The sequence below is a fragment of the Dromiciops gliroides genome, chromosome 3 (genome assembly GCF_019393635.1).
Source record: "Dromiciops gliroides isolate mDroGli1 chromosome 3, mDroGli1.pri, whole genome shotgun sequence".
Classification (NCBI taxonomy): Eukaryota; Metazoa; Chordata; class Mammalia; order Microbiotheria; family Microbiotheriidae; genus Dromiciops; species Dromiciops gliroides.
The window spans coordinates 529,717,035-529,732,683 of NC_057863.1; the positions used below are offsets into that span (position 1 = coordinate 529,717,035).

A 15,649-nucleotide genomic window follows, 5' to 3' on the forward strand; every position below is an offset into this window, starting at 1 on the left:
ACTTATTAGGTATGTGACCCTGGACAAGTCACTTTACCTCTATGTGCCTTAGTTTTTTCATATATAAAATGAGGATTATAGTAACGCCTACCTTACAGGGTTGGTGTGAGCATCAAATGAGTTAACATGTAATATACTTTGCAAATCTTAAGGTGTTTATAAATGTTATCAATCTATGTTTATCTATTGTTATTGTTGTATTATTTCTTCATGGGCCAGAAGGAACAGTGGGATTAACATAATCCTAAAATCTCATTGCTGGAAATAATTTCTAACTTTTACCATACTCTCTTTAACCCAAGCAATTGCTAATGAGAAATTAAAATTAACTGACCTTAATTTTAATTCTTTCTTTTCTTTACTCCCCCTAGAGCAGGTGTTTTTTTAAAAATATGGGGGCAGTGAACTGGTTTTGTTAAAATTTTTTTTTTTGATAATTTCTACATCCTTGGCTTCCTTTGTAATATTAAGTATTTTATTATGTACATTTAAAGATATTCTGAGAAGGGCTTTGCCAGATTTCCAAGGGGATCTATGACAGAAAAAAGGTGAAGAATCCCATTTGCACAGGGATTGGAAGGCAATAAAAAAGTAAAAAGAAGTTTGTAGAACCTCTGAATAATCAAAATAGACTAGCATTTTATTCCAGAAAAACCCTTGGTGTTCTTCTAAGTTGCAACAGTTTCATTTAAAACATGTCGACATTTTTTTTCTGTAACATTTCAGGCTTGCAGGAAGCACAATATCGGATGGTGACTGAGATACAGAGGCAGACCATTGGCCTTGCTTTGCAGGGTAAAGATGTGCTGGGAGCAGCAAAGACAGGATCAGGCAAAACTTTGGCTTTTCTTGTCCCTGTAAGTATTTTCTGTTATGATTATTGTGTGTTGTTTAATAGGTGAGGTAGAATCAGGTGATGAATTAAAAAAAATTAATCATAATTGGATGAACTTTTATTTATTTTTAGTTCTTTAGGGGTTGGTATGTTTGAGGAATATAATAACTCCCTTTTCCTCCCTTCCCTTGTCCTCCATTTTGGGTTATTTGGAAGTTTGGGAGAGTTTGGGAGGCATATGTCATTGGTCCTTCGATTATAGTTTAGAGGGAGGACATTATTTTTGGTTGATTCAAGAATGTTTGTTGAAGATCTTGAAATATTTTCTATTTTTTTTGATAGCCTCTAAGGTGATGCCAAGGATATAATAAATAAAAGGTGGGCTTCTTGAGGGAGGCTCCTCCTCTCCCAGTTGGTTGTATGGCACCTTTAAACTTTTTTGCTTGCTTTCAATACATTTGTTTATATTGCCTTAGTTTGTGGCCAGATGGAGAGCTCTGCAGATTTTTAAGGAAAAAATCTTAGAATGCATGTTTCTAATATTTGTATTGCAGTGAATATCAACCTAGAGTTTGGGGCTTGTAGTCAGGAAGATCTGAATTCAAATCCTATACCTCAGATACTGGCTAACTCTTTGGCCCTGGAGAATTCATTTACTCTCTTCCTGCCTCATTTTCCTCATTTGTAAAAGAAACCATTGAATCCAATTTCCTTTATCAGTTCCTTTTATTTCTAAGTGGATGGTCCTTTGATCGATTTGATTTTTCAAGGGGAAAAAAAATTCAGATTCAGATTTCATTTTTGTAGAAGTTAAAATCGACATGATTCTTTAAAATTGCTCTGGAGATTGATTCTTCAAGCCCAAATTCTCATTGAGAATTTTTGAGATCTTATTTTGAGGTCCACTTTAGAATTTCCCTTTACATTAGACTGAGGCAATATTTGAGCTGAGATCTCTTTAGAAGTTGTGAAGTGAAATGTGTGTGTTTTTTAGAATGCTTTTCATCTTTTGCTCATTAGTGAGCAAAGCATCAACTTTTTGAGCTTATTTTTTGAAACTTAACTTGACCAATAGATAGTTGGTGATGCAGAACTGAAGATCAGGAGCTGGATCTAGGAATCATGTGAATAAAGATTATAATTGAACCCATGGGAGGTGATGAAATTTCTGAGAAAGAGAATAGAGAGAAAGGAGAAGAGAGTCCAAATTAAATTCTTGTCATATAACCTTAGCAAAATTTGTCTCCTGGGGTCTACACTCTTCTCTAAATGAAGAAAGTGAAATGTGTATTGATCATCTGTTCTCTGGATTCCAGGTTGTTCATTGAAAATAATGAATTCAGATGCTTTTTAGTGTTTTTTTGGGGGGGTGGGGTGGGGTAGAGAGGTATTGTAGTCATCATGTATAATAATAATAATAGCTAGCATTTATGTTGGAATTTAAACAGTTTACAAATATCTTAATTTTGACCTCAAAACAACTCTGGGAGCTTCTGTTTATTTGTAATTGATAAGGTGCTGTTGTTATCCCCATTTTACAGATGAGGACACTGAGGCAGATAGAGATTAAGTGACTTTCTCAGGGACTCATATCTAGTAAGTTTCTGAGTCAGGATTTGAGCTCATATCGTCCTGACTCCAGGTCTAGCTCTCTGTCCACTGTGCAACTGTGCGCTAACAGTTATGTGTTATTTAGGTAATGCTTACTTTGCTCTGCATCAAGTTATATATCTTCAATAGAATTACTCATATTCTTGATTGTAATAACTCTTTATTCCATGTTATATACCACAGTTTGTTCAATTATTACCTTATTGAAGAATACTTTGTTTCCAGGCTTTCTGAACACAAAAAATTACTTAGGAAGGTTTAGACTTTTTTCCTTCATTTTAAATGTGTAGTAGTAGTAGCAGTAGTAGTGGTCATAGTTGTAGTTGTAGTCATCGTCGTATAGTAGTAAGTAGTAGTACTAGTAAAAGAATAAGAAGAATTTCTAAGTCAAAAGGCATTAATCGTTAAGTTAAACTTTTCTAACATAATTCCCATTGCCTTTTTTGTTTTTAAAAAATTCATTTATTTATTTTTTTGGGTGGGGCAATGAGGGTTAAGTGACTTGCCCAGGGTCACACAGCTAGTAAGTGTCAAGTGTCTGAGGCCGAATTTGAACTCAGGTCCCCCCTGAATCCAAGGCCAGTATTTTATCCACTGCACCACCTAGCTGCCCCCACTCCCCCTTCTTTTAAAGAACAGTTTGACAGGTTTTCATAGCTCAACCAATTCTCATTTGCCTGTTTTCCCATAACCTATTTAACATGACTTTTTTCAGTTTTTATCAACTTTGCCACTTTTCTGGGTGTGAGGTGAAGCCTTAGAATATTCTTGATTTGCATTTTCTTTTATTGTTGATTTGGAGCATTTTTATGTGGTTGTTGAAAGTTTGCACTTTGATTCTGTAAATTTCTTTTTCTCTCACTGACCATTTATCTATTGGAGGATTGCTCTTACTCTTAATATATTTGCATAAATTTTCTACATATCTGATATCAGGCTTTAGTCAAAGATATTAGATGTGAAGGCTTTCCCCCTATGTGACAGTTTCTTTTTATATTCTTGCAGCATTGCTTTTGTTCAAGACCTTTTACATTTGATATAATTGAAATGGCCTTTTTTCTCTTTTATAATCACCTCTTTCTCTAATTGGGATTTGTGGAAATTTCCCCATTTTCATGATGTGACTTTTTATATTTTAACTAATATTTATGTGTACTTTATTTTGAAATATAGTTTTAAGAAAGCGGTGTCAAACTGTAATTGAAACAGGGATTACAAATCTGTTCATAGGGTTCCCTGTGAGCTAAATATTGACTTTTAAAATATAATGTTGTCTATGTTTTATTGTATATTTATTTATTTTGTTAAGTATTTTCCAATTACATTTAATTGAGTAGTGTTGCCAGTTGCATGTTATACTTCTGGTATAATTCATATTGTGGTATATTTTGGGACATTGAGTGTTAATGTGCATTTTTTCCCCATTTTAGGTTCTGGAGACATTATATCGTCTTCAGTGGACATCAACAGATGGCCTTGGTGTTTTGATAATATCACCTACCAGAGAGTTGGCATATCAGACCTTTGAGGTGCTTCGAAAAGTGGGCAAGAACCATGACTTTTCAGCTGGTCTCATCATTGGTGGAAAGGTCTGTCTTTTTACACTTTTTACACCTTATTTATTTCTCCTCTCCACGAGGATATATTGATTATGTACTAATTAGAATTTCAGGGGGCAGGGACAGAAAAAGATCAGTAAAATGAGAATTAATGAAGCTATTGTAAATGTGTTTGTGTTGTAGGTCTTGGTCTCTCTATATTTTTCACATACTGATCTTCTGACTAGTTAGCTTAGTTGGTTAGCATGTGCTCATGAAGTCAAAGGATGAATTTGATCCTCAGGTGGGCCAGTAAGCTTTGTTCATTCCATAGTTAGTGATGATAGTCAGCATTCTCAGAAATGTGTGCCACTGGGAATGTGGGGAACCTGCTAAGAATGTAGATAGAGCAATGCAGATTCATTCCTGTTGCTGGAAAATTATTCTAAACACATACTTCATTAAATGGTGGGTCAGTATTGTCGTCTTCATACACGAAAGGAGCTACATTATTAGTATAATGCTGTTATTGCTATTCTAGCCATCATATTTTTGAATATTTCAAGAGTCTGTTGGGAAATGCAAAAGGAAATTTTATTTTTTTGGCAGTGTCAAACAAAAAGAAGCCCAAGGAAAGATAATTTGTTTATTCCCTAAATTTAAGGAAGAGAAGAAATGTGCAGAAATTGTTTAGACATTTTTGTTCTCTCTTCTAGTGCCTGTTCACTTTGCTACATTTATTGTGTGTGCTTCTTGTGAATTTGTTTATGCTGTGTAATAGATAAGTGTATGATTTAGTTTTTTATTTTTGCAGGTTGTGTATATGCAGGAGAAATGTAAAGAGAGTCATTTAGAAGCTATTGTTCTTTTCTCCTCATCAAAAATCACCCATTGAAAATGACTAATGCTTTGGAAAGGGAATAATTCCTAAGATTTGAAACTCCAAATCTCCTTTTCCAAAAGTGTTCACAAAAAGTTCACAAAAGTAAAGTGATGATTAAGAACTCCTTGAATGGTCATCAAGAGAGTAATTGTAATTCATGTTTTTAGCCTCTTCCAATAGACCCAACAGGAGGGCAAGACTTGGAACGTCTGCTTGACCTTCTTAAAATTTGGATGTAGTTAAAACCACCGGTAGATCATGTATTGCCTAGGTCAGAAGTGTCAAATTCACGCTGTCTGAATAAGGCTGGAGTTCACTCAGGAATACAGTGCAGTATAGTCTGAACCAGATTAAAATGTAATTGGGAAATATTTAACAGAAAAACTTAGATAATATTAAGTTGTGGTTTTCTAAGTTAATATGTTGTACATAGAGATCCATTTCTATTTGAGTTTGGCACCACTACTCTAGATATCCATTAAGAGGTTTAGTGCTTATTCAAACAAGGCATGTGAGAATACTGCAGAAATAGAATAAGTTGGTTTTTTTCCAATTAATAAGCATTTGTTTATTTCCCTTCTACTACCATTGCATAAACAAAACAAAACAAACCCCAACTAAAACCCAAAACAAAACCCTTGTTATAAATATGTATAGTTAAGCAGAACAAATTGCCACATTGATCATATCTAATAATATGTCTCTTCATCTTGGGTCTGTCACCTCTCTGTTCCCTGGAATCATGGTTGATCACTGCACTGATCAAAGTTCTTAATTTTTTTGTCTTTATAGTATAGTTATCATATAACAACTGATTTTGTTCATTTAGCTCTGAAATACTACAAAAAGAAAAGAGGAGAAATTATGTATTTGTTTTTAGAGCATCCAGATTGTGATGATAAAATGCCATTTGTTAACTGCTTTTGTGGCTGTGCAGCACAAGGCACTTTTGATAGAATTGTATGTGCATCTTAAAGAAATAACTATTTTCAGGATCTGAAACATGAATCTGAGAGGATCAACCAAATAAATATCCTTATTTGCACACCGGGGCGGCTGCTTCAACACATGGATGAAACAATGTATTTTCATGCAACCAATCTCCAAATGTTGGGTGAGTCTAAGGAACTAGATTCTGTAAATCTTTATAGATTTATAACTGTTTATATTTATTGAATTAAAATAAAACTTTAAAATGTTTCTAAATTTTTGTTTTGTGAATGTGCACAAAACTCAGTCATTAAGACTTTTCACCATGAACAGTATAATTGGTTTTTGTTGTATGAAACAAGCTTATTTATAGACCTTAACCAAAAGAATGTTAGATATTAAGCAGGTAATTAAAAAATTTAAAAAAAATCAAATTAGAAATTTTATATTCCTTTCATTTTATCTTTCATCTTATCTTTTTAGTACTTGATGAAGCTGATCGAATCCTGGACATGGGCTTTGCTGACACAATGAATGCTATTATAGAAAACCTTCCCAAAAAACGTCAGACTTTGCTCTTCTCAGCAACACAGACTAAGTCTGTGAAGGATCTTGCACGTCTGAGCTTGAAGGACCCTGAATACGTTTGGGTCCATGAAAAGGCAAAATATAGGTAAGTAATTTCTATTAAGCCTATTATGTGATTGACTTTTTCTCTAGGCTAGGTGATTTTATATTCTCTCTTAAGGTTGTTTTCTCAGAGTGTTGCTGTGGTTTACCAGATACAAAGGTGGCCTTGGGGTCAGGAAGACCTGGGTTCAGGTTCTGCTTCTGACATATAACTGCCTGTTAACCTGTCAGAGCACTAAGCAATTCTTTGGTTATAAGTTACAGAGAAGTGCCAGCCTTCATTGATAGGAGTTTCTTCACCTAGTTGTACCCTGTGCCAGTGCAATCACAGAGCCTGTCCTTATCTTTTCTTCTCTGCTTTTGGAAATAGTTTTTCTGAGTTTGTTTTATTTGTTTTTATTAGAAGGGAATGGTGTAATATAGTGATAAAAATCATTCAGAATTAGGAGAAACCATTGAACATAAAACTGCATGAATGATTAAGTAGTATCTTTTCTCATAAAGCATCTTTGAATAGAAATCTCCATATTTTTCTCCATGTGAACACACAAGTGTGTATACAAAGGGAGGAAAAACTCCATTCCCAAAATTAGAAATCTGGATTTGGGTTGTGTTTGTGCTCATGCTTTAGGGGAGTAGAAATTTTGTTGATACGTGGTAAAAAGATAGTTGGGTCATTGAGTTAGAGCTGGAATCAATGAATGAATGAAAAAAAAAGCAATTATTAAATACATGCTATATGTTAGGCATGGAGAAACAACTGTGTCATTTTGCAGATGAGGAAAGTGAGGTCCAGATAGGCTAATTGAATTGGCTAAGGTCATACAGGAATCATTTTAATTCCTGTCTTCAGATTCCAAATACAGCTTGCTTTATACTGTACCTGATTGCCTCCTTATTAGGGCATCAGAAGACAAGGAGTAATTTTTTTTTTTTTTTAGTGAGGCATTTGGGGTTAAGTGACTTGCCCAGGGTCACACAGCTAGTAAGTGTTAAGTGTCTGAGGCCGGATTTGAACTCAGGTACTCCTGACTCCAGGGCTGGTGCTTTATCTACTGCGCCACCTAGCTGCCCCTCAATGAGTAATTTTTTTAAAGGCAGATTTTTGATTCCAGGAAAAACTGAAAAGTTGAGCAGTCTAATAGCATCATCTATAAGACTGAATGTGTTCTATAATGGTTGGGGAACCTTTTCATTTCATTTTTTCTTGAGCTAGAAATTGGACTTGGAGGACTGCTTCTTATTCTAAAATCATAGTGCTTTGCGCTATTTACCACTTGATAAAAATATATATTTGCACTGTTTATGGGAAAAACAGGGCAGTTAGGTGTGCAGTGGATAGAGTGCCAGGACTGGCATAAGGAAGACTTCTCTTTGTGAGTTCAAATCTGACCTCAGACACTTACTAGCTATGACCCTGGGCAAGTCAGTTAACCCTGTTTACCTCAGTTCCCTCATCTGTAAAATGAGTTGGGGAAGGAAATAGCAAATCACTCCAGTATCTTTGCCAAAAACCCCCCCCCCAAACCCAAATGGGGTCATGAAGAGTTGGGCACAACTGAAATGAGTGAAGCAACAACAAAAGAGAAAAACAGGTTTTTAAACAAAAATTTTTTTGGTTGCTTCCAAATTAAAGTATAAGGTTCATTTGATGATTTTTTTTATTCTTCTATCAACTTTGATTCTATAACATTGAATTTTAGAGCAGAATATGGTTCTTTCAGGTTAATTTCTGTGATCTTCTTTCCTGCTGCTTTTCAACATTTATTAAATTTAACCATGAATTTGCTGATAGTAATTAGCTTACATTTTTATATAGTGCTTAAAATTCTGTATGGATATTCTCATTTTAGCCACATAGTAATCTTGTGGAGTGGGTAGTATATACATTAGTATTCCCATTTTACTAATGAGAAAACTGAGGGTCAGAAAGGTTTACTGACTTGTCCAAGGTAACATAGATAGTGAATGAAAGAGTCGGGCACTCAGGTTTAATTTAAAGAAATCATTAAGTACCTTACTGTGCTAGATTCTTGGGAATATTGGAAGTTTAAATGATACATGGTTTCTGCCTTTATGGAGTTTTCCTGGTTTAGAAGGAAGTATGGCATATAAATACTTCTCTGCAATGTAAGTGCATAAAAGAGGGGTAAGCCCAGTGCTATGTGTTGTCTGATTGGAGAAGGATTATTACTGATTGGAATGGAAGGTAGACACCATTAAAGGCTTCATAGACATGGTCTTTATGTTGATTCTGAAAAGATTGGTAGGATTTTAAGAAGCAAAGCTTAGGGTAAAGTGCTTTCCATGTATGGGGGAACAATGTGAGCAGAGCATTGAAGTGGAATAGAATAATAGAGGTTATGCAAGGGACATTGAATAATTTGCTTGGAATTTAAACTATATTGGAAGAGAGCAATATGGTAAACCTGGAAAAGTATCAGAGTCTTATATTTATAAGAGAATTCAGAGGCTATCTAGTTCAAACCTATTTTGAACAAAAATCTCCTTTATAGTGTTCCTATTGAGTGATCATTCAGCCTTTGCATGCAAGCCTCTAGTGATGGGAGAACTAATACCTCTTGAGACAATCCATTCTGCTTTTTTTATATCTAAATTTTAGGAAATTTTTCATTCCAAACCTAAATGTGCCCCTCTGCAACTTCTTACTCTTACTTTTAGTTCTGTTCTCTGTACTGAACAGTGTATGATCTCCTAACATCTTTTCTAATGAACATCCAACATCCTTAAACCTATGATTCTAAGCCTAAGGTAATTATTACCTCTTGTCTATGATAAATATCCTCACTGCCAGATTGTAGAGGGCCTTGGGTGCCAGGCCAAGGAGTTAGAATTGTATTTGGTAGGTAGGAACCATTAAAACACTTTTAGCAGAGGAATGACATTAACTTTTCTTGTATAAATCAAATATGTCAGTTTTGTGGAGGATTGATTGGAAATGAGGGGAGAATATTGAAGTTGGGAGATATTTAGAAGGTTACAACCCAGGTGAGTGATAATTGTACTAGAGGAATGGCATTGGGAATCTAGAAAGAGATGGATGGGAAAAGTATTAAGGAGACAGGAATTGACAGGATCTAAGAAATAGATATGAGGGGTAAGGACAAAAGCTAAATGAAAGAACTTCAAAGTTCGGAATATGAGTGGTTAAAACGTACCATTGAGAAAAATAGGAAAATATTCATGAGGATAATTTTTGCTGAAAACATCCTCATCATCAAAGCTAATAAGCTTGGTTTTGGAATTACTGACTTTTAGGTGCCATCTAAATTTTTTACTCATCTGTGTAGAGATGAGAGTTGAAGTTCTAGGACTGAATGAAATGATCATGGGAGAGTGTCATGAGAAGAGCAGGAAATCAAAGACAGAAGCTTGGGGACCATCAGGTCTGATAACAACCTCAGCACTTATTTCAGTATTCTACCTGGTTTCTAAGGGAACACACAAAACAAACCCTTTTGTAGTTGTATGGCGATCCAGCTTTGCATTTATTTATGCAAGTTTTTCTTTGTTAACTCTTTCACTTCACCACAATCTCTTAGTGAGTTTAGATATGCTTTAAGAGTCCTGTTATGGGGGTAGCTAGGTGGCGCAGTGGATAGAGCACCGGCCCTGGATTCAGGAGGACCTGAGTTCAAATATGGCCTCAGACACTTGACACTTACTAGCTGTGTGACCCTAGGCAAGTCACTTAACCCCAAATTGCCTCACCAGAAAAACAAAAGACAAAACAAAAAGAGTCCTGTTATGGCAGTATTATATTCATATATTCATATCCACTTCTTATTTCTTGCCACTTCTCTATTGTCTTTGGAGTCAGCTCCAGCTTGCTCCTGACACCCAGAAATTTCAAGTGTGCTTCTATTTGTAACCTGGCCCAGACTGTAATGTAAATTAATTTGTTTACTCATCATTTGAGTATTTACTCTGTAGTGCCTTGTACAAAATAAGTGCTTAATAAATGTAGGTTGTATTGACTTAAGTGTATATGGCTCTGTGCTCAGTAAAACAGGCCGTATAAAAATGAATAAAATACTGTTCTTGTCCCTTTGAAGATGAGTGAGGGACATTTGTAAGTGCTTTAACATTCAACCATGCATTATAATAGTTACTTGTTTATGATTAGGATACCATGGGGTGGGAAGAAAAGAGAAACCAAGCTCAACTGTCAGTTGAATTCCCCTTTCCCTTCACTAGGTAGTTAAGGACAGACTAAATAATTGTATGTTTGGAAAAGGAGGTGTCATTTAGCTAGAGCAAAGGTTAACAGATAGAGACATCCTGAGTGCTGCACCGTTTCCCCAGCAATATTTAAAGACTTAGATGAAGCTTTCCATCATTCTGGGTAGATCCTTTTTGGAATACATGGACAAGAATTTCACAAAGTCAGAAAGTGATGGTGAGGCATGTGATCTGCACTGTCAGAGGGAGTTCCCATGACTGTCTTCAGCTTCTTTTTGTATCCATGACACTTAGCACAGTGCCTTTCACATAGTAGGTGCTTAATAAATGTTTATTGATTGAGTACTGATAATCAGTGAGATCAGAGATTCATTGCAGTATTATGGATAACTGAGTAAAATCAGAAAGGTTGAAGAAAAAAGAAATCAAAAGTGTCAGTAACTGACTTTGACAGTGAAAAATATTGAAGAAACTAGTCCAAAATAACAAATTCTCAATACAGTGAAGACAAATGATTACAGTAGCCCATTTCAGTTTTGATTCTGTTTACAGTGATACTCATACTATTAAACATATTTACAAATATAATTCTAGGGCTCCCACTATTTTGCAAATGCAAAACAAAGCACAACAAATTTAAAAACAAAATTTTGAGCATGCTAAAGTGAAACTATGAGAAGCTGAAATAATTTCCCCAAATAATAGGAATGATATTGTGAAACATTTTACAAAATGGCTTATCATATCCTTCCACTAAAGTAAGCTCCTTGGTGATAGGCTGTTTAATTTTTTTTCTTTGTTATCTTAAGGGATTAGTACAGTGCATGTAACATAATTGGATTGTAATAAATATCTGTTGAAAAAGTTAATGGATGAATTAATATTGTTACCAACTACTGTATTGGTTCAGAAAAAAGGATCCTCTTGAATAAGCCACTGCTCCAAAATAAGATCTTTCTGAAAGGCAAAAAAGGTATGCACTAAAAATTAACACCCATTTTGAGAGGGTTCAGATTTCTTATAAGATAGATTATTAGCTGGAGAAAAGTATGGCTAATAATGTGATCTTTATAGAAAACACTTATCTGATGGCAATCATACCCCAATTGTTGAAGTTGTTTGTGATTTTCTTAAATTTGGAATGAAGTTGATCTGAAAATGTTTCCATATTCTTGACATATACTTTGTGTTGTTACTATTGATAATAGATATTTTAAAAAGTCATTTAAAGTCTGCAACTTCTAGAGTTGTGTGGAAGTTTTGCTGAAAGTGCTGGTAAAAGGGGCAGCTAGGTGGCACAGTGGATCGAGCACTGGTCCTGGAGTCAGGAGGACCTGAGTTCAAATTTGAGCTTAGACACTTAACACTTACTAGCTGTGTGACCCTAGGCAAGTCACTAAACCCCAATTGCCTCACCAAAAAAAAAAAAAAAAGCTGAAAGTGCTGGTAAATTTACTCTAAGAATTTCGAGAACCACTGTCTATGCCCTGAGTATCCCAAAAAGCATCCTGGCCCTGAGGATTCTGATCTGGAGGAACTTCTTCATTTGCAAGGTTCTTCTATTTTAGTTCATATCTTTGGGTTTGGGGTTCATGAAATGACTTAGAGCCCATAAGGAGTGTACTGTTCCCTTTTCTTCTCCTGACATCACTTTTACAGGTCTCTCTCCTACCCTTCAGTAAACTGCCAGGTGCTGATTGGAAATGTTTTCAATGCTCAGGCCTTTAGGTCCAGCTTGACTTCTGTATCAAACCCTGGGATTTACAAATTGCTTCAGAGAAGACTGGGCTGGTACTGGAGGCTTCAAGATAAATTTGTTTCATACTCTTCTTCTTTAGTGGATAATCAGAAAAATTTCTTTTCAGTTAGTTAGTGAACAGACTTTGTCCCTTATTTGTAAACAGAAACAAATCTAGGACAAGATTTCTGGGGCTTTGTCTCATATTACCAAAATTTAGTAAGCAATTTAGAGCATGTTGGCAGTGTTGTGAATAGCATTACCTTAGAACCCAATGGAGCTTAGCTTCTAGTTAAGTGAGAATATTTAGTTAAAATCCAAAGGACCCATTTCCCAGATTTCTTGGCCTACTCCAATTCTTTGCCCTGTTGGCAGCTTACTCAGAAGCAGCCTCTTGGCGTCCTAGGGTCTTTGTCTTCCCCACCTTCAGGCAGTCCCCTGGCATGTCTTCCCTTCATTGGTCCTTAATGTTTTCTTTTTCTCTTCTTTTCTTTTTTCTTTCTTTTTCTTTCTTTCTTTCTTTTTTTTTTTGTGGGGCAGTGAGGGTTAAGTGACTTGCCCAGGGCCACACAGCTACTAAGTGTCAAGTGTCTGAGGCTAGATTTGAACTCATGTCTTCCTGAATCCAGGCCCAGTGCTTTATCCACTGTGCCACCTAGCTGCCCCGGTACTTAGTCTTTCAAGGTCTGAGGCCTATCCTTACCATAACTGCTTAACCCACGTGTTTTGTGATGCTCTATTAGGAGAGAGACTTTGGAATTTTCAGGTCAGTTAACTTGATTTTTATGAGTGGTCACCTGTGCTCTTTACCTCTCTTTTCTCCTTGTTGTTGCTTCCTTGTTGGTCTTTTAAAAAACTCATTTGTGTGTCTACCAGATGGTAATTAAAGAGAGGAGAAAAGGGGAGACTGTAATCAGTCTTTCTTGCTACTTGTCTCTATATTCACAGTGCTAACATATATGTTTAATAAAGACTTGAGGATTGATTGCTTATTAAAAGTTGTCAAAAAGCTTTAGTTTGGAAGATGATTGAAACATGGGAAATTTGAGTGTTATTGTTGAATTTTAATTGTATGACCCTTGTCCCTTGTCACCATAATGATGGAGAGTTGGTTATAAGTGGTATTGTACTTTAATATTTTGTTTCACCTTCAGGTACAATATGAAACAAAATATTAAATGTGTAAAGAATTCTAGAATTGATGCTGAAGCACACATGGTGTTTCATTACTTATATGGCTTTCCCAGAGAGCTTTACCAGGCAGAAGCTTTTGTAAGACAGCCTACAGAGCTGCTGGTTACAATAATGACTTTTAGTACACTATGATTTTAAATCTACTCACTGGCAGCAGCTTGAATAAATAGATGCTGTGGGGATTATGCTTAATGTCAATACAAAATTTTTTTTTTAAAAAGAATTTATTATGAACAACCTGGTTAACACATTTTGCAAAATTTATATTTGAGAATCTTTTAAGGGAAGCATTGTAGACAGTCATCTTCTGTTGGTTCTATGTTTATGAAGTAATTTAAGGCAGTAATTTAGAACCTTTTGAAGCTATTGTGTACATCAAAGAGCATGTAGTGAAAGAATGCAGAAGCAGGTTTCCTTTCATACTGTCATAAGTACAAAATAGTCCTATCAATGATTTCTTGAAAAACATAATAGTTTTGGGGTAAAAGGGGTTTTGAATATTACCTTTGAATTGAGAACAAAATCCAGTTTTTTTTTTATATTTAAAATTTAGGCTTTAAAGAATTTTTCTCCTTCCCTTGAAGAAAGAGTCATTCTTGGTGTTTTCTGAACTTAGTATTGCTTAGGAGAAAACTAATTTTTTTTAGACACCTGGGGTGAGGATCAAAGTGACATTTCTTTTAGTATTTGTTTTAAGATGCTAAAGAACCATTGCAATGGAATAAAGTTTATTCCTTAGGCAGAGATATTTATCTTTATCCTATGGGAGCTGTTAAATGGAATTTCCCTCCTTAATCCCATCAGTACTCCAGCCACTTTGGACCAGAACTATATCATTTGTGAGCTGCACCAAAAAATCAGCGTGCTTTATTCCTTCCTGAGGAGCCATCTGAAAAAGAAGAGTATTGTGTTCTTTGCCAGTTGTAAAGAGGTAATGTCAATCTTTGTTGTGTTCTTTCTATATTTGAGGATCCAAAGTTGTTTAAGCATTTCATATCGTGGGTGCAGTTGAGATTTTTGTCTCAGTTTCCTCTTTAGTAAATTAGGGGTGGTAATATCTCAAGGTAAGTTATTTATCTGGAAAAGCTCTTCCAGCTTACCTCGTGTGGCCCCTTCATTTTACAGCTTAGAGAAGAAAAATAACTTGTTTGAGGTCACTTGACTAAGTGGTAAGTTTCATAGGAGGGACTGGAACCCTTCAGCGTCTTCTGATTTGTCACTGTACTTTCTAGTATGCCATATTATAAATAATAAACATGAAAACTTTTTAAAAGAAACTTATTCCCACAAAATATTAGTTATAGTTATTTGCTGAGTCACACATCACCCCTCCAATTTTTCTCTACCAACACCCATGCCCAAAGGTTAATTTGGATATAGTATCTTTTGGCTAATGTAGCATTATGGAAGCACATGACCTGGGGATTATAAGTATTATACAAATGCTCTTGCGAATTTGGAAATTTAATAGTTACCTTTAAATTTTAAGCGAGGCATCCTAGTCTAAAAGAAGAAATTAATTCCACTCTTGTTCCCATTGTGTGACCTAGAGTCTAGCTTCTTAAAGTGTGGGTTGTGACCCCTTATGGGGTCGTGTAACTGAATTTGGGGGGGGTGTCGCAAAAAGGTTGGCAACTTATTTTATATACCTATGTAACTGGGATCGCATAAAAATTTCTCAGGTGAAAAGGGTTGCCAGTAGAAAAAGTTTAAAAAGCCTTGACCTAGAGTGAGGCACTTTTTTTTTTTTCCTAAACAGTAGAGAGCATCTAGCTCTCCTCATGATATTGCATGTTTGTGAGATGGTAGGCAAAGACCTTGCAATTCACAAGAAGAAAGGTCTACAAGGTTCAGGCCTGATATTTAGGGTTCCAGCAGTCCATCCCTGTAGAGTTTTAACATACCAAATACATTTAGGTTTTTAGAACTGTTTGAATTTCCAACCTTTTCTATTTTGCTTTTAAGATATTTTTAGGAGATATTCCCTGGAAAAGTTTTAAAGGTTTTCTGAGTTGGTTTTTCACTATGCTCATGCGTCTAGAGCATTCAGATGGAATGAGAAGAGGCCTTTTCCTTATTTCCACTGT

General features: G+C 35.5%; 1 protein-coding gene across 2 annotated transcripts in view; it reads left to right on the forward strand.

Moving 5' to 3' along the window:
* DDX10 (DEAD-box helicase 10) overlaps positions 1 to 15,649 on the forward strand; it is a 323,540-nt gene that overhangs the window by 15,543 nt on the left and 292,348 nt on the right. For both annotated transcript variants that reach the window (XM_043998759.1, XM_043998760.1), the window contains exons 3-7: positions 727 to 857; positions 3,877 to 4,035; positions 5,861 to 5,981; positions 6,281 to 6,470; positions 14,367 to 14,493. In XM_043998759.1, coding sequence (XP_043854694.1) covers positions 727 to 857; positions 3,877 to 4,035; positions 5,861 to 5,981; positions 6,281 to 6,470; positions 14,367 to 14,493 — 728 coding nt within the window. The remainder of the gene's footprint in view (positions 1 to 726; positions 858 to 3,876; positions 4,036 to 5,860; positions 5,982 to 6,280; positions 6,471 to 14,366; positions 14,494 to 15,649) is intronic.